The 20,125-nt window shown below is 40.9% G+C and overlaps 1 protein-coding gene across 3 annotated transcripts in view; it reads left to right on the top strand.

Annotated features, from left to right (window-relative positions):
- The window catches only part of atp6v1h (ATPase H+ transporting V1 subunit H), a 44,542-nt gene that overhangs the window by 23,744 nt on the left and 673 nt on the right, over positions 1 to 20,125 (top strand). For all 3 annotated transcript variants that reach the window (XM_017472883.3, XM_017472881.3, XM_017472882.3), the window contains 4 exons: positions 6,968 to 7,146; positions 8,144 to 8,269; positions 11,409 to 11,510; positions 15,333 to 15,446. In XM_017472883.3, coding sequence (XP_017328372.1) covers positions 6,968 to 7,146; positions 8,144 to 8,269; positions 11,409 to 11,510; positions 15,333 to 15,446 — 521 coding nt within the window. The remainder of the gene's footprint in view (positions 1 to 6,967; positions 7,147 to 8,143; positions 8,270 to 11,408; positions 11,511 to 15,332; positions 15,447 to 20,125) is intronic.

Raw genomic sequence — 20,125 nt, 5'->3', positions numbered from 1 at the left:
CGAGACGCTATTTGCACACGGCGGATATAAAAAAGTCTACACACCCCTGTTAAAATGGCAGGATTTTGTTACGTAAAAAAAACGAAACCATTATAAATTCCCTGATTGTTGTCACATGCAGGGAGTGACCAGTGCTTGCTAGATATTCCTGCATCTCCTTTAATGTTGCAGTAAGCTTCTTGGCAGCCTCCCTGGTACGTTTTTGTCTTGTACTATCATCGTTCTAGAGAAACATCCTGTTCTTGGTAATGTCACAGCGGCGCTCCATTTTCTCTATTTGTTGATGACTGCCTTCACGGTGTTCAGTGGTGCATCTTATGTTTTCGAAATTATTTTTTTTTACCCCTCTCCCGATCGATACTTTTTGTCAATGAGATCCCCATACTTGCTTCCTAAGCTCTTTGCAGACCATGGCTTCAGCAGTTGGAAAATCTTACACAAACAGATGTCACGTCTTTATTCGGGGTTGATCGAGTACTATCTTATTGATGACCGGTGTATGATGATTACTTTTGAACATGAGTTTGAATGTGATTGGTTCATTCTGAGCATGGTCATATTGCGCTCCATTATGAAAGGTGTGCACACTTCTGTGACGTGAGCGCTGTATTACAAGCGGAAGGTGCTTTAACAAAGTATTAGTTAGGGGTGTGGACACCTTATGCAACCTGGTTAACTCCCCCCCCCCCCCCCCCCCCCCTCCTAAACTGTTTCTATTTCTTTTCACATGAACGTTGCTGGTTGTTATAATCATGTTAAAGATGTGACATGATTTATCTTGGTTTAATTTTTTAAACCGATTTTTTGAAATTGTAACAGGGACATGTAGATTTTTCATATCCACTCTAGTTACCAATATCTTGCCCTGAGTCAGTTTAGTGATATATATATATATGTACGCATGTAATATATTATATTGAGCAAATTCCAAAATTGCAATATTTAAGACATACACGGTTTTTAACACATAATGATAGATGAGTAAAAATCTGCATATAACCAAAACAACTCCATTACCCCTGCCCATCCCAAATTATCCCACAGAAACGCAGGGGGAGAAAAGGAAAACAACAGAGGGTGGGTTCAAATCTCCAATGAAGGTAATGTCTCAACAAAAGTGAGAGCAGGGTTCCATGTCTTATAAACCGAGCTAACAGATCTCCTAATGGTGTGTGTAATTATTTCCAGGTGTGGGAAAGACATTAAAGTGCCTTTAAGAAGCCCTCTAAGGGGGGCTTGAGGGTTTCCGATGTAGCAGTATTCGTCTTGGCTACCAGTGAAGCAAAAGCAATAACATCAGCCTGGCACTTGCTGTACAAACCGTCAACAGGGGATTATTATTGTTGGGCAGGGTTTCAGAAAGATGTTAATGGCCTTTGACAGTGTGTCGAAGAAAGGCAACCAAAATGAATTCACTGTAGGGCATGTGTAAAATGTATGCGTATGGTCTGTCGGGTATAGCGAGCATCTGATGAAATAGTCATCCTCCGTTATTAAAGAGAGTTTTGTTGATTGTGCTTCGGTATAATGATGCTGTGAACAACTTTAAATTGAATAAGATTGAACCAAGCACAAAAACAGAGAGAATCGATTTTTGGCAAGGGCCTTACTCCACAGGCTCTCATCAAGTTCTCCTTCTCCCAGGTTTCCTTGAGACCTGAAAGAGGAGGGGATCATGAAGAGCGTAACAAGTGATATATTGAGGCTATATGGCTGCGTGATTTCGGAAGTGACATCATATCTTCCATCAGCGTTTTCTCTGCTTGGTGAGGGAAGGAAGCAAAGTGTGTTTTGGCAAAGTCACGAAATTGAAAATGGCGAAACAGACTGGAGTTGGACATTTTAAATCTACTTAAGTCGTTAAACGGATCTAGAGTAGGGGGTACGAGTAGATGGTTACGACAGATGGGCATTAGAGTGGACAATATATTTGAATCGAAAATGCCGGTGAAACGGTTTCCGGATTCTTAACGAGGATCGGGTTCTGAGTGTACTTCGAGGGGCGCTGCAAATCAGGCTCCAAAACTAGAAAGGGTAGCCAAGAAGACACACAAGAGTTAGCTTCTATCATACCGCGACTAATCTCTGAGGAATTACACCATGTATACATTTATTTGCTTGTTAGCTGCCAGATTGTAAAAAAAAAAGTCAGTTCAGAAGATCAAGGCCCTGATCCTGTTTGGGTCTTTGAAAAGTTACCTTCTGTATGCCTGGAGGTTTCCCGTACCAAATATACAAGAATATAGTGACGTCAAATGACTTGGAAAAAGGATTCGGGGAGAAAAATCGGAAGGGTCTGAAATAAATATAAGATCCGTGGTGGGATGTTCATTTTAACTGATTCGATTCTTCCTTCCTATGTCCTTTAATGCAGTCCAATAATTTCATGAAGTTATCTTTGTGTAGTGATTTGAACGAGTGTGAAATGTGTACCCCTAAACACCGGAACCCTGTGGCAAACAGGTTTTGCCAAGTTGTTGATGGGGAAAACACTCGCTCTGTTACCCTGAAATGGAACCAAACTCATTCAGCAGATGCGTCATGCTGTACATGTAGGTAAGCGGATCTGAAACGTATAAAAGATCATCTGCATATAGTGAGACCCGGTGTTCCCTTTCTCCTCTATGAATACCTGAAAAATACCGAAGTCGATTTCAAGGCTATCGAGAGAGGTAAGAAGCCTTGTTCTAAGGAATGATTGTATAATTCGAATAATAGGAGGGATAGCTGAGTGGAGAACGTTTTTAAAAAAATTCTGCAGGGAAACCGTCCGGTCCAGGAGCTTCATTACTTTTGATGGTCGAGATACAAGAGGCTATGTCCTCCGAGCTGAGAGGCTCATCCAGGCTGCTGGTTGTATCTGAGATTATCTTGGGTATATCTAGTTGAGAGAGGAAGGACTGAATGGCAGCGGTGTCTGAGCGAGTTTCTGATCTGTAAAGATTGTGGTAAAAAGAGGAGAACTCTGAATTTATTTTAACTGGATCCTTTACGAGGTTATTCGAGGAGTCGTACTCCTGTGAGGTTAATCGAGAGGTCGATTGGTGTCTCTGAGATGTTTTAGTAGGAGCTCAGCTTTGTTGGTCGTCAGTATAGGATATAAAGTGTAATCAATGTGAGTAACTGCAAAGTTTACTGACGTTTGGATATGTAAATCAGGTATAATCTGGTATGTATACCCAGCAGTTACGACTTACTTGTGGGAAGCATTATCTAAATCCATAGCAATTAGACACATTCCACAACTGGGTTTCCAAACAAAGCCCTCTAAGCTTGCTAATCAATGTCAAAAGAAGAGATAAGAGTTCTAGGAGGAAAGTACCAGATGAGGCTGTAGGGTGAATTATGTGACACAGTAAAAAAACCCAGGTCTGGTAAAACTTTTAGAGGAAATACAACCGACTGCGCATGCGCCACAAATATCAGGTATCATATGGATGTGAATAATTAGATAAGGCAGTGGAGATTGGTCTGTTCTAGAAAGAAAAGGTGAACGCCCCGCCTAGGGATAATTTTACTGCTTCAGAGAGGTACATAAAGACATGTTTATGTGTATATATATATATATATATATATATATATATATATATATATATATATATATATATATATATATATATATAATTCAGACCCTCTGTGGACTGTCTCACTTTATTGTTTCAATAAAGTTAAGTTACTTTTTGACATCTGCAAACCCCTCTTTCTCTGAAGCTCTTTGATTTAGGCTGGGAAGATCGATTTTCCTCGACATCAGTAAGTCAAATTCGGTTTGTAACTTTAACCGCCGTGTCTTCAAATCTGGGTGTTGTGACCTGGCGCTTTGCCCATCTATCTCCAAAATGTTTATCTATGTGTTCCTGATGATTTCCCGGCGTTGATCCAGTATGCGTTAAAAGAAATAATCCTTCCACGTATGAAGGCTTTAAATGTTTCCCATAGAAGCGAAGGCGATACTGATTTCAGACTTCTTAGTTTCCAAAATGAGATCAATGTTACTAGAGATATAGTCACAGCATTCCTTATTAGCCAGCAGCCCCGTTTTCAGCCTCCAGCCTCCGGCCTACCTACAGGAATTTTGGGAGAATGAAAGGTTTAAAGTATGTGGGGCATGGTCGCAGATGATTATTGATGGATATAGTTCTGGATGGATTTAACTAAAGATAATATAACTTTATCTACAAAGAAGTAATCAATACCCGAATAAACACGGTGGGTATTCGAAAAGAAAGAAAATTCTTTTGCAGTCAGGTTAAAGAAGCGCCAGGGGTCTACACACCCTGATCCATGAGAGACGAGAGGGTCTTAGACATTGACGTAGTAGCCAATGACTTAGGCTGTGAACGATCTAAATTTGGGTTAATCATATAATTAAGATCCCCTTCCAGTATAAGGCGGTGATTTGTATCAAACACCTGTCATATTAGCTAGCATTTATGCTCTATGATAACCCGGCATTTATGACTACGCCCCCCCCCATCTGCCAAATTTGGACAAAGATACGATTATATATCCCTAAGATACGATTATATATCAACCGCCAGGTTGGGCGAATACTCTATGTGGAACAAATTCAATCCGTTTGTGTATTAAAATAGCGGTGCCTCTAGCGGTGCCTCTATTAGAATTTGAATGAAAGACTTGACCTATCCATGGCTTACGAAGCCTGGCCTGGTCATTAAATCTAACATGAGTCTCCTGCAGAAAAGCAATATCTGTAAACATGTTCTTCAGGTGTGAAAACACCCTTGACCTTTTAATGTGGCCACCTAGACCCCGCACAAGTAATCAATTTAACCACGTGACCAGCTGGTCCCTGTGTATTTGCTTCAGGACTAGTCGTTTATGTTGTTATAGAAATAGGAAGATAGAAGAAAAAAAAAAAAAACAAGTGATGAGTGGGAAAAAAAGTGTATATGTGTCAAAAAACAGGGGTTGGAGACATACGAATTGAAAGGATGGAGGGGAGGGTGGGGAGGGTTGGGTTTGGGGGGGGGGGGGTCCCATTACTGGTACCCTGGTGTAACAGATTGGTTTCACTTAAGCTCAGTCGTAAAAGAATCTCCATATTGACTTGAAAGTGATTACAGCTGCTTGTACCTGTTTAGTTCGCCATCCCATTTCGTAAACGTGCCAGTATCAGCCCATGACTTTAATTAGGAAAGCTCTGGTGATAAAAACGAGTCCGTGTCCACTCCGTTACAGCTGACTCGGAGGCGTGCAGGGTACTGCATCCCAAAACGTACTCCTTTGCTTGTAAAGTAGGCTCTCGATCTTGTCGAAAGCCGCACGTTTCCTCAAGCTCTGTTCTGAGATCTTCATACATCTTGAGTGTGTGGCCCTTGTAAGAAATGTCCTTGTGGGACTTAGCTCGTCTTCAAGACCGTCTCCTTTACAATGTCTCGGTGAAATCTGATGATCAGTGGAACGTGGATTTTCCTCTGGACAAGCTTTGGGCCTCAGGCTGCGACGGGCGTGGTCCAGCTCACCAAGAAGTTCAGAAAGCAGGTTGGTCACAAACTCCCTAGCATTCTTTCCTTCAATGCCCTCAGATAGGCCTCCCACGCTTTGAGCGCCGTGTTTTCCGTTCCTATGCGCATCAGTTTTGATTGAAGGGTTTTTGAATTATCCGCTCGCAATGCTCCGAGAGGCCCCAACAAATGATTTGTTTCCCTAGAAGGCACATAGATGAAATTGATTAAGACTGGCCAAGTCTGAAACAACCATCAGTCTACAAATGCTAAGTAATATTCTGGAGATTGGAAGAAAGTTCTTTTTGTTATGCTTAAATATTCCGTGTGTATTTTTATGTCCTTGTCAAAGCAGGAAGTGGTTTTAAGTGGCTTCAAACCTTGCTGAAAATCTGAATGGGATAGAAAAACATTGTGTTAAAGCACATTTTTGGGAGGAAAATGGATTTCAGGATGTGCTTGGTTTTATACATGAGGACGAAATAGGTTTTGGGGGCAGGAGAGGACCTTTTCCTTTGTAAAAGTGGCCAATATCTATCTCACTTCAGTTTTTATTTTAGCTCACATTTCGGGGGGTTGGGGGGGTACGCGTCGTGGAAGCTTGTATAATGTATTTTTTTCCCGTTTTTGTCCACCATGGTAGTAATTAATTTGTGCTTTTGTGCAGTCTTATATAGTACACTACCCAGTATTTTCATCCTGTAGTCCACTTAAAACAGTCCATTAAAATCTTTTGTGTGGTTTATGTGGAACACTCTAAATCCCTTTGATGTATTTTTTCTAAGCAGGAAACTGGCTGTTTGGTGTATTTTTTTTTCCCTTTAGAGCCGATTACTATTGATTAATACGGTTGTATGTATGTATACAGATGTGCCCAAAAGTTTACATACCCCTTGCAGAATCTGCGAAATCTTAATACAAAATAAGAGCGATCATAAAAAATCCCATGTTATTTTTTTTATTGAGTCCTGTCCCGAATACGCTATTTCACATAACAGATGTTTACATATAGTCCTCAAGACAAGATTATAGCTGAATTGATCAAAATTACCCTGTTCAAAAGTGTGTATACCTTTTGATTCTTAATACAGTGTGTCGTTACCTGGATGATCCACGACTGTTTATGTTTTGCGAGAGTTGTTCATGAGTCCGTTGTTCGTCCTGAGCTGTTAAACTGCCCACCGTTCTTCAGAAAAATCCTCCAGGTCCTGCATCTTATTATTTTTTTTTCCTCCCAGAAGACAAAATAATACCTATTGACACCGATCATCCTGTTGAAAAGTTTACACCCCCTGGCTCTTAATGTATTGTGTGTGTGTGTGTATGTATGTTCCAAAATTTTTGGAGTGCGTGAGTGTATGTTTACAAAAATAAATTAAATTCACAAAGTAAAACGTTTTTATTATAGTGTGTGTGGCGGGGGGGGGGGCAATTTTATCTATCTATCTATCTATAATATGTGTGTATGAAATTTGCTTAAATTTACTTGTCATTAATAGAACCTGCTGGAGAAGTCTGCAGAGAGGGAGACTCGTCAAGAGTACGCTTTAGCCATGATTCAGTGCAAGGTTCTGAAACAGCTGGAGAATCTGGACCAGCAGAAATATGATGACGAGGACATTACTGATGACATCAAGTTCCTCCTGGAGAAACTGGGAGAAAGTGTCCAAGACCTCAGGTACCATCCCTTTACTTTAAATGTCAAACAAATTGTGATTATTTCTTGTGGCACATACTAGCATATGCACCAGAAAGCTTTGTTTTAATATACGCTCAGTAGCCGTTTTATGACGTACACTCGTCTATCTGCACTCGCTGAACTTTTGAGTCGGGTAAAATTTTATAGGTCACATTGAAGGTAGTTGTTTACTTCTGTAGCCCATCTGTTACTATCTACAGCTTGTCAGTCCCATTTCACTCGTCCGTTAATGGAAGGAGAAAGCAATAGACCAGATGTTATTTGGGTAGGGGGCATTCTCAAGGTAGTAGGAGGCTGACAAATTGTACATAGTAACAGATGGGCTACAGAAGCGCTCAGTTTAAGCTTTCATTTGTCATCTCATTTCTCTCATCACTGCATTCTCCATGGTCAGTACTGGCTTCTTTTTAACACACTTATAATTTTGTTTAAGCTCGGTTGTTCCTGTAAGGCGCAGCACTGTCACTGAACAGTCACTGCAACACCGCCGGATTAAAATAGTCCGTCGAACAAAATTGCCCAAACATCAGTACACTGTGGTCCAAAACTTCCACTGATGAAGGGCAAGAAGACAAATGGAAAAAGATGAGCCATAGTCTGTAATTATAGAACAGGTTGCCAAGCCAATGCTGCCTGATACACTTCTGTCTGATATAACAGTGTGTGGACCCTGCGCTGGTCTGGTTCCTTTTCAATAATTGACAGGATAGATGTGGAGTGACATATGCGCTACAGTCAGTAATTGTTTACCTACAAGGTGACCTATTTATTAGGTGTAGCTGTTAATGAGCGTAGCTACACAGTGATGAAACGGCAGCTGACTGCATGTTGTAACGATGAGAACATTTATAAAAGCGACTCCGCACACTATTATATTGTGCTGTTTGACCAAGCGCGAAGAACAATTTCTTAAACGATCGTACTATTTCAGTCTGCATAGTTCACGGCTTTCTTTTATCTTCCCATCCGTGCTCAGCTCCTTTGATGAGTACAGTTCCGAGCTGAAGTCTGGTCGGCTTGAGTGGAGCCCAGTGCACAAGTCGGAGAAGTTTTGGAGAGAGAACGCTGTCCGGCTGAATGAGAAAAACTACGAACTGCTCAAGTGGGTGGCTAATGGAAAATGACCAAAGTGAATGAATTGCCAGTGTTGATGTTGTATCATGTTATATTATTATGTTAAAGAGTGCGAGTGTGAATGCTAACATTACGTTTGTTGCTGTGATGCATCTAATATACATAGACTGAAGAAGATTTAAATTGAGGGAATTTATTGTCCTGGATTTTATAATTTAAAAAAAATCATTGATGGGTAAGTATGCATAATGCACAATAAAGTAATCTTTCTCTCTCTCTCTCTCTCTCTCTCTCTCTCTCTACATATCTATCTATCAGTCCTTATAACTATGGCGAGCAGAAAAGCATCTCAGAACACACAAGATGTCAAACTTTAAGGTGGATGGGCTACACCAGAAGAAGACCCCAGTGGGTTACAGTCATGTCTACCATGAACAGGAGGGTAATTGGGCACAGACTCACCAAACCTGGACAGTTGAACATTGAAAAAAAAAACTCAAGGCAATGATTTTCCAATCTTGCGCCTGAGGCAGCTGTAGCCTCAGATCCCTCTCAGATGCACCTCAAGGTCTGACGTGTTGCGAGTTCTGAGTTTCTTTTCCGCTCACCATAGTTAGCTATTGTAGCCTCCTGTCATCCCAAACCAATCTGAACTCGTTCATCAACAAGCCGTTTCTGCCTGCAGAACTGCTACTCACTGGATGTTGTTGTTTTTTGTTTTATTTTTCTCACCATTTTGTTTTAAACTCTAGACACTGTTGCGTGAAAATCACAGGAGGATGTTCAAGGGTTTTCTTGCATGTTCTGCCTGTTTCAACAACACCCCCCCCACAACATTTCAATGCGATTCAAATCCAGGCTCTGACTCGGCCATTCCAGTACCCTCCGTTTCTTCTTTTTGAGCCGTTCTTGGTGGATTTGCTAGTGTGTTTCGGAACTTTATTCTGTTAAAGTTTGGACAGACGACCTCACATTATCTTCAAGCACTCTTTGATATGATGCAGAATTCATTGCTGAATCAATGAATGCAAGCTGTCCAGTCCCTGAGGCAGCAAAGCAACCCCAAACCATAACATTTCCCCCACTGTGCTTCACAGTTGGTATGAGGTGCTTCTCCTGAAAAGCTTTCTTTGGTCTACACCGAACACATCTGCTGTTACTGTGACCAAACAACTCTTTGATTCATCTGTCCAGAGCGCATTATTCCAAAAGGCCTGGTCTTCTCCTGTATGCTCATTGGCAAACTGTAGTCTTGCAAAGGCTTTTTCCTGGCACGCCTCCCATGCAGGTCAAATTTGTGCAATCTTGTTCTGATTGGAGAATCAGGCACGTCGACACTAACAATTGCAAGACTTTGCAAATCTTCATGTTCTTGGAGACTTCTTTTTGCATCAGACGGCCTGCTCTTGGGCTGAATTTGCTGGGGCGGCCAGTCCCGGACAAATCGACAGTCGTTTGAAATCTGCGCCACTTGTAGATGATTTTCCTTACAGTGGAAGGATGCGTTTCAAATAATTTGAAGATCTTTTTAAATCCCTCGCCAGACTCATCGTCATCCATAGTCGCCCCTGAAGGCCTTATAGAACTCTTTAGATATTTGCACCTCAATAGCAAAGGGAACACCAGACATTAGATATGAGAGATATGAAATAAGCACTCCCTAAGCAGGTTCTAATCACTGACACCCAATCTTGAACACCTGATTCTAATTTTATGGTTTTGAAGATGTGATAAATGTAGGGGTGTACTTTATTTTTTCCATGTGACTGATCTGTTTTTTTGTTTGTTTGTTTGTTTGTTCACACTTTGGCTTGGATGTAGTTGGAAGTCACCAGTTGAGACTTCATTAATCATGCCTCCTTCTAGCCCTTTGGACAAGCCTTAATTTACAGAGCTAATTCATCTCATCACTCCCGGCTTCTTTTTAAAACCCCCGTCATTTATTTTCCCTCAGCTGATCCTTCATCCTATACCGCTTGTAGTTAATTTTCCGAACGTCTTCATCTTCAATGTATGTCTCTCTTTGTGAGTCACCTATTATATAGTGTTGCGCAATCGTTCTAATTACCAACGCGCCTTGGGATTGCAGCCTCAGCTTATTTTTGGCCTGTTGTTTGTGATCTCTCTCTAATCCTCAAAGAAATACAGCTGCTTTCTGTGTCCTTTACACCTTAAATCACATGCTATTGTTCTCTTTCTGCTTCGAACCAGGGCCATTATAAAGAACATCCTTCTTGATGAATGGGCTTAGTATTTTATCTTTCTGTCAAGCTAACACTCCTGACTGTATTTCTCCTGACTGAAATAGGCTACATATTATAAGGACGGGACTTGATAGGCTTGTGACTCATCTAAACCTTTATTTAAATTAGTACGCTGGCTTTACACCGTACTAATTTCAGCTCGATTTTTTTTTTTGTGTGTGTCACAGGCAAAAAATGTCATATCATAAGAGAATTCTTTGGCCATCTGTCGAGATTGCGGTCTCTCAGTATGCATAACGTGACCTCCTCGACCGATCTAGTGGCATTGTGACCGACTGCGAAGGTCATGTTTTTCTCCAAAAAATCTGGTAGTGGCAATTACAAAACATGGGTTTAAAAAGAAAAGCGCATTGTTGAATTGTAGCAGCAGAGTGAATGGTCTCTTTGATGTCTCATCAGAGTTTTAACATGACCGGGCGAAAAACGGGACACGGCAGGGAAAGAAATAGCGGATAAAATACGGCTTTGTGTATCCTTATTACGTATACACTTTGAAGAATCAGCATTCATGTTGTCGTCTTTTACTCAGCCGTGACTCCTTCGTGCTTTTGAAGTCATTTTTGTCGGCATAGCTTTGCTACTAGTATACCAAGAGCTTGTGTCTCTTTACGCAGCACATGAACATTTCAGCATGAACCTTGCTGATGTAAGAAGAACATAATATTTCTGTAATCGCAGGTTTTATCGTGTACTCTTCTTCGTACAAGCTGACATTATGCATTATTGAGCAGTCTGTTATAGAATTCTGGGAAGATTTTATTAAGTAGTAATCTCAAAAGGCTGCTGAAATCGCACGGGCTGAAACCGGCGTCAGGGAGTTTTATATTCCCAGAGATATTTCGGAGTTGCAGTTTTGATCGCACCGATATGAAATGAGCGTGTGTTTGTGCTTCTCTGTGCCAGGATTCTGACCAGGCTGCTTGAGGTGTCCGATGACCCTCAGGTTATTGCTGTTGCTGCTCATGATGTGGGAGAGTATGTAAGACACTACCCTCGTGGCAAAAGGTAAGCCAGTAAAGTAACACCCTTCCACATGTAAAGACAGGCCAGTGTGTGTGTATATATATATATATATATATATATATATATATATATATATATATATATATATATAACTATTATTATAATATATAATAATAGTAATATATATATATATATATATATATATATATATATATATATATATATATATATATATTACTATTATTATAATATTAATTATATATATATATATATATATATATATATTACTATTATTATATATTATAATAATAGTTATATATATATATATATATATATATATATTAATATATATATTACTATTATTATAATATATAATAATAGTAATATATATATATATATATATATATATATATATATATAATTAATATTATATTATATATTATAATAATAGTAATATATATATTAATATATATATATATATATATATATATATATATATTACTATTATTATATATTATAATAATAGTTATATATATATATATATATATATATATATATATATATATATATATTAATATATATATATTACTATTATTATAATATATAATATAATATTAATTATATATATATATATATATGTAAAATAAAAAATATATTTTATATAAATAAAAATATATAAAAATAAAAAATACATTTAAAAAATTTTTTTATATAAATAATAAAAATGATCTTTTTTTATATAATTAAAAAAAAATTAAATATACATACATACATCCATACAGCTCATACGTATGCATTCTAGGCACTGTGACATTTATATATGGACTGCTTCAAACCGGGACGCGCCACAGTGGCAAAGCCTTTGTGCTGTTATTGGAAAATAATAAACTTCTAGCTGATAACGGTATTGTCACGTCTATCTCATTGATACACTTCCCGGCCATGCACGCGCTCTATGCACGCGCTCTGGTTCGCCGGAGTACTGAGTGCTAACACCTGTGCTTCATCATAGGTTATATAAGGCCTCGTTAACTTTAGCGCTTCGCGGAAGTAAACGCTCAGCTGCCTCTCACCGGACGTTAACCACGCCTTCGTTCACGTTTTGGAATTCTACGGTTTTTGGAGTTTTCGCTTGGCCTTGGATTACGGTTTCCTGTATAGCCCGGTTACCGAATAAAACACAAGATGATGGAGGCCGAGCAGATAACAGAAAGTGAGAAATATAACAGGTTCTGTCAGCAGGGCAAGGCGGCTGCTCAGCAGGGTAATCTCGGAGTTCTCTGTGGTTTTTTTTCTCTGCGGTCGTATCCAGCGATTAGAGGAAGTATCGAACATGTCTGAGGAGGAGGAGAAGTTTGTGGATGTGCTCGGCAGTGTCTTCCTGTACAGCCTGCACAGGGACGGGCGGGGTGGCGGAATCCTTGCTGACGACATGGGCCTGGGCAAGACGGTGCAGGTCATCAGCTTTCTAGAGAGGATTGTTGCAGGTCATCCTGTCAGCTGTGTATGATGCCAAGCTGACCGGTCGCACTCTTCTCATCATGCCCACCGCCCTTATTAAAAACTGGCTAAGTGAGTTTAAGCACTGGACACCCAGTATGCATGTCAAAGAGTTCCATGGCACCAACAAACCGGGGCGCACCCGGAAGCTGGAACAAATCCAATAAGGAAGTGGAGCCATCATCACCATCATTAGCATCAAATGCTAATTAAAAACTGGCAGCAACTGGCATCACTGGAGGTATCTTTGGGGATTATGGTATCTGATGAAGCACACAAACTCAAAAGCTCCTCTGCAAAGACTACAAAGAGCGTGAGAGCAGTTCCGGAAAGGCAACGCCGCATCGCCCCCGTCATTTCATGTCTTTCTCCTCAAGCCAGTGAAACCGCGGCGGTGCCCCGTGACTCCCTGCCGGAACCGCTAGAGATTGAAGGCCGCCCAGCCTACCGCGTCCGCAACATCCTGAACTCCAGATGTAGGAGAGGTGAACTCGAGTATCTGGTGTACTGGGGTATGGGCCAGAGGAGCAGTGCTGGATCCCGTCCCAGGACATTCTGGACCCAAACCTGCGCAGGGACTACCATGCCGCTCATCCAGATAGACCGAGACGCTGGAGGAGAGGGAGGCCCCGGAAGGATTCGGCTCCCGGTGTGAGCTCCGTCACGTCGCGGTGAACTCGCAACTACTGTTCCCAGAATGCAGTGCCAACTACAAACACTTCCCGTCCATGCACGCGCTCTAGTTCGCCGGAGTACTGAGTGCTAACACCTGTGCTTCATCATAGGTTATATAAGGCCTCGTTAACTTTAGCGCTTCACGGAAGTAAACGCTCAGCTGCCTCTCACCGGACGTTAACCACGCCTTCGTTCACGTTTTGGAATTCTTCGGTTTTTGGAGTTTTCGCTTGGCCTTGGATTACGGTTTCCTGTACAGCCCGGTTACCGAATAAAACACAAGATGATGGAGGCCGAGCAGATAACAGAAAGTGAGAAATATAACAGGTTCTGTCAGCAGGGCAAGGCGGCTGCTCAGCAGGGTAATCTCGGAGTTCTCTGTGGTTTTTTTTCTCTGCGGTCGTATCCAGCGATTAGAGGAAGTATCGAACATGTCTGAGGAGGAGGAGAAGTTTGTGGATGTGCTCGGCAGTGTCTTCCTGTACAGCCTGCACAGGGACGGGCGGGGTGGCGGAATCCTTGCTGACGACATGGGCCTGGGCAAGACGGTGCAGGTCATCAGCTTTCTAGAGAGGATTGTTGCAGGTCATCCTGTCAGCTGTGTATGATGCCAAGCTGACCGGTCGCACTCTTCTCATCATGCCCACCGCCCTTATTAAAAACTGGCTAAGTGAGTTTAAGCACTGGACACCCAGTATGCATGTCAAAGAGTTCCATGGCACCAACAAACCGGGGCATTTCCTCCGCTCTCAACAGTGCCCCAGTCTCTGCAGGAAGTTAAATGCTCTCCATAGGTGCTCATTGTTGTGAATCAGCTTTGGCACTAACCCTTTAATTGGACCACTCCAATGCTATTTAGTCTCTCCGATCCGCACTGCTGGAGATGAGGAATTATCCGTGATATTTACTTTTACTTCATTATATCTTCTTCTCCCTAGTTATTACATCTGGCATTGATTGTGTCTCTTCCATCGCATTTTAAAACGTGAAAAGGGCGTTTGTGTATTCTGACCGAACTCCATGATTATTTATTTATTTTTTTGCTTGTTCTCTAATGTTTATCATTTTACCCACGAGCTTGAATAGTTTCCTGCGAACCATATGTGTAATCACCCTGTGGTTAAAATGACTGATATCCAGGAGTGCAGTTTCCTGATACAGTTGAGCAGGGTGGTTTGAAACGCTCCCAAATGGATTTGTTGAAAATGACTAGTATGGCTTGGCAGTGATTTAGCAAATGAGGCTAAGTGTCGTTTTAATGCAGTGCCTTTATGCTCAGTTGAATGACTCTCGAAACGAGCACTTTTCAGATGTTTTGGTAACGTGAAGTGACCTTGAAAGAACAGTGTAATCATTTTCATGGCGGAAATGTCTGGACCTTTCCATGTTTCGTATGGACTAGATTATCGACGTGGCAACTCGGACTGAGCGTCACTGATGGGGACCTCGCAGAAACACACAATCTTAGCATGAGTGCAGCTTTGGACAGAGTACAGAAGTTACCCTATGTCGTGTCCCTTCATTGCTTAGAACATCTATGTATTCAGAGCATCCTAACAAACTGCTCTATTCGCTATAATTGATCCGAGTCGTCCCTGCACTGCACTCGTCTTACTTTACTTTTCTTTCTCTAATTCTCCTTGTCTCACTCTTTTTTTTTTTTTTTCTTTCTTTCCCTTTCCCTATCAGGGTGATTGAACAGCTAGGTGGGAAGCAGCTGGTAATGAACCACATGCATCATGAAGATCAACTTGTGCGCTACAACGCCCTACTAGCCGTTCAGAAGCTGATGGTGCATAACTGGTAAGTTCCCTGTTCCTCATCAGTCCAGGTAAAGTAAAATATCACGCCCACTATTTTAAACCGTGTTTCGACACCGCTGCGACAGGAACCGAAGCCGTGGTAAAGTTTTTGCTATTAGTGCAATACATGTAAGTGCATGTGCTTACACATGCAGTAATGGCTGATTATTTAATCGATCGTCTATAACAGCAGCTCTGACAGTCGTGCGGGACGGAATTCAAACGACAGGTTTATATTAATGTGCTAATTTGAATCCATTTGCGTTTCTATAGTAACAGCTGATTCGTAGGGAATTGTTCAGCTCTGTGTAATCTACGGCTAATAATAAACACGCAACTAATATGCTGCACTTTAACAAGAATAAACGATAATAAATAAACGCTGATATGGTGAAGCATGGAGAGGTTTATTTAATATCTATGTAAGGAGTTTCTGGTGGGAAACCATTATAACAGGCGGTAGGTTTCCAGTCTTAAAGACTCGGCGACTCGGCGATTTCTGATTTGTCTGTAATGTGACGACGCTGCATCCCGCCCCCGCCTTCTCTTGTTTGAGAAAGAAAAGGGATGGAATGACAGTTTGTTGATGTTTCATATGCTCGACAACATGAAATGTAACTATAAACTGATAAATGATGAAAATGTAATGATTGGAAAATTTCCGTGGTACAGTATAAGAGGAATAAAACACTTCGGGAGAGTACGGTTATTGGAAAATGACTGGGGTAGTAACCACCCTGTCGTTGATTATTTACCTTGAATCGCACGTCCTGTCATGTTTTATTCCGTACATACCCATGGGCTAGTTATTTAAACCTGTTTTATTATTATTATTATTATTATTATTATTATTATTATTATTCTGAAGGATGCTTTACTACACTAAGCATTTTCAAGTAGTTCCATTTATAAGTGAAGATCTCAGAACATGACATTAAAGAAACCAGCGTCGTACTTAAAAAATAAATAAATAAATAAATAAATGCATGTTTATGGTAAATGCTGACATTTGGAAATCGTGTTTGATACTGACGCTGTTCCTGATATTGACTAAAAGCTTTTGAAGCAAGGAAGAGGGGGGGAAAACCACAAATATTTGCGTTCTCTCTTATCCACGTCTGATCCCGTAAATGAGACTGTTATGTGCTTGGAGGCTCTTAAGTTTTGTTTGTAGTCTTTCTCATATAGATCCAATCAAAGTGATTGTTGAAGAATTAACTTTGGATTTGTGTGTTCGAAACGCGTTACACGTGTCCGCCACTGGGTTGTCCACGTTCCTCTTGAAAAGGTAGATCTTTTAGCGTTATTTTGTATATGCGCTTGTTTCATGCACGCAGCGTCAGAATACATCACAGTATCAGAACATGTGTGTTGAATGGATTTCACCATCAAGGTGGAACTACTCACTGTGTAAATGGGGTCACAGATTTGTCATACTAAGCGATTAATAAGAACAAATATTCATCCAAGTTGAGTATTACATTCCCATGGGGTCATGGAATAAGTGCTGTAAATTAAGCATTGCACTGATTGCACAGAAATGTTGCTCAAATGGCACGAAAGTAAATGCTAACAGTGCTATGCGTAGTGTGTGTCGTGTTATTTATCTGTTTGCAGTCAGCTCACCAACTCATTACTGATATTAACAACCTTAATTCGCTTTTTATCGTAAGAATCATGGTTCTTATTTATTCTTCCAGCTTTTCATACAGCAAAAGTAAGCAGTGAATTTATATCCAGATTGGAGACCTTCACTCAAAAACCTAGGGCGCCTTATTGTGAAAATTAACCCATTTGAACCCAATTAAAAATGTATTCAATTTGCCTATTAATCTACACACAGTCATCCATAATGAGTCGTTTTTTTGCACATTTCTTTAAAAAAAACAAACAATCTTAACCTGAAATCTCTCATTTAGATAAGTATTCAGTATTTTGTAGAAGCACGTTTAGGAGCAATTACAGTGTTGACTCTACTTGAGTCCTCTACTATCTATGCACATCTGGATTTGGGCAATTTCTCCCGTCCCATTCTTCCTGGCAGATCTTCTCAAGATCAGTCAGATTTGATGAGAACGTCTGTGAACTGCATCTTCAGGTCTCTCCCTAGATGTTCTATGAGGATCAAGGCTTCGGCAGAGCCACTCACAGACATGCAGAGACTTGTCCCGAAGCCACTCCAACATTGTATTGGCTGCATGCTTTGGGTCGTTATCGTGCTATAAGGTAACCTTTTTCGTGCCACTCTTGAGGTTGTGCGCACACTGCAGCAGGTTTTCAAGAGCTTCTTTGTATTTGGCTGCATTCAACCGTTTCTCAATTCTAACCAGTTTTGCAGTCCCTGCTGCTGAGAACCCCTCCCGTAGCATAACGCTGCCACCATCATACTTTACCATAGGGATGGTATTAGCCGTTCGATGAACAGAGTTTTCACCAGACGTAGTGTTTTGGAGCCCAAAATGTTCAATTTTCTCACCAGATTAGAGTCTTTCCCCTCTTGTTCACAGTACTTTTAAGTGTCTGTTATATGTCTTGTGTTAATGGAATATTTCTGAGAAATGGTTTTCCTACTGGCGGGTTCTCCCATCTCTGCTATGGACTTCTGAAGCTCTGTTTGAGTGGCCATTGGGTTCTTGGTCAACTCTCTGACCGAGGCCCTTGTAGCCCAGTTGTTAGCCAGAGTTTATTCATTCAGCCAGCTCTAGGAGAGTCCTGTTGATTCCACATATTTTCCAATGCATTTATCCCCTTGCCCAGCACTGTGTCTTAACATCATTTGATCACAGAGGTCTATGGAGAGCTAATCGGACTCCGTGGCTTGGATTTCGATCCGACGTGTACTATGAATTGTAGTGTTCTAAAGTTCTAAAGACATTTCAAGATAATCAAAGCAAACAGGATGCACCTGAGCTCAGTCTGGAGTGCATAAGCCAAAGGTCTGAATACGGCGCCAAAATGAGAGATTTCAGTTTTTTGCTTTTTAATAAATTTTGCGAATAAATGAATAAATAAATCTGAAACCTTTTTGTCTTTCGCTTTGGCGTTGTGGATAATTGTGTGTAGGTCAACGGCGAAAAAAAGTGAACGTGATTTCATCTTGGAGTGAATCTATAACGCAGTAAAATGTGCAAAACGTGAAAGGGTCTGAAAGTGAATACGTTCCGAACCCACTGTTTACTGTTCACATAGATTGCACGTGTACAGCAATGCCTACAAAACTGGTGTAAAAAGTTTGCTGCTTTTTTTTTTTTTTTTTTTTTTTCTTCAGCCCGTCAGTTGGATGGCGATGCCTGTAGCACATGTCCATGTTTTAGGATTTCACACATGGGAGAGTCCTAGGTAAACTAGTTATTCATTAGCCTTCGACTATCACGGATGTGCGTTGGTGTAAGTGTTGCTATGGGTTTGTTCCTTTAGCACAGGTTATATATAGCACAGATTGTCTTCGCTAGATGTTCTGTCCTTAATCACTGGGACTGACACATGTTCTTAGTGACATCCTGTTGAATTAGCATCAATGTTGGATTGGTTGCACTACTTAAAGAAATTAAGCGACATAATGTTCACATCTCTCGGTGTCATTTGTAAGCATCGGTGAGCTCTTCCATTGCCGCGTAGCAGATAAACATCGACTTTGCACTCCACCTGAACAGGTTATCAAGCTCTCCGGCTCTTGCTGTGCGCGCGTGGTTTTTTAGCTTGTGTTGCTATTGAGGTGGAGCACTGCTGGAGTTCCATTAGGCAGTGCCGAATGTCTCGCTCTCTCTGGGATTATTAGGGGTGCACAGAAGCATGTTGTTAGCGCTTTACTTTACTGTTCGGCCCCAGCAGCTGTTTTGTGGGTCGTCTCTGAGGGGGAAAAAAACCTGCGTTTTTGTTTCAGAGACCGAGATGAAACGATTTCATCATAACGCGTTGCTATAACATACTTAGAGAAATCTTACTGACCTTTACAAAGTTCTGGCAATCAAGATCTGCTTCCGTTTATTATCCGATTAAATCATATCAAGCCGTACGAGTCCCTGTGAATGACCTGTTACTATAGAAACAGTAACGTATTAGAATGAGCAGACTAATATACGAATCTGTAATACAGCCTGAACTACCGTCTGAGCTGCTGTTATAGAAAAGGAATCAACAACCCACTTGTGATCAGATCTGAGAATTCAACAGAGCTGAGGCGTGAAATTAAAAAACGCTAAAAGTATCGTCACTGTGCTCTTTATCGTAGATCCGCGCACCGGCGTTCATTTGTAGCGCAGGACATGCTTCGCGTTTATTCATTTATTGAGTAAATCCTTCGTAATGGCGTCTTTTGGATAAGAACGGAGAGCAGAGATGTGTTCATGCAAGCGCACGTCCTCGTTCCCGAGTCATCTGCTTAGTGACGGGCAAAATATCCTTAGCCGGAAGGCAGGAATATTTTCTGTTTCAAGATGGCAGGCTTTTCAAGCTTTTAAACAGGAAGCAGTTTCATTCGGTACAAACGGTGTCGTGTCCTGCTTATGAAAGTGGGCTTTTCAGATTTCAATAGCCCGGATCCTTTCCTGGAACAAAACGTTCCCACGCGAATAAAAGATTATTCAGAAATGCGAGTCGGTTATAGTCGCGGTGTGTAGTGTGTTCGGCGACATGCATGTCACGGTGGGCCGCCTTTGAAAGTGAGCGTGTAATTAACAT

This window comes from Ictalurus punctatus, chromosome 7 (assembly GCF_001660625.3).
Source record: "Ictalurus punctatus breed USDA103 chromosome 7, Coco_2.0, whole genome shotgun sequence".
Taxonomy (NCBI): Eukaryota; Metazoa; Chordata; class Actinopteri; order Siluriformes; family Ictaluridae; genus Ictalurus; species Ictalurus punctatus.
The sequence above is the reverse complement of the archived record's forward strand: the minus strand, read 5'-3'. Positions and strand labels throughout refer to the sequence as shown.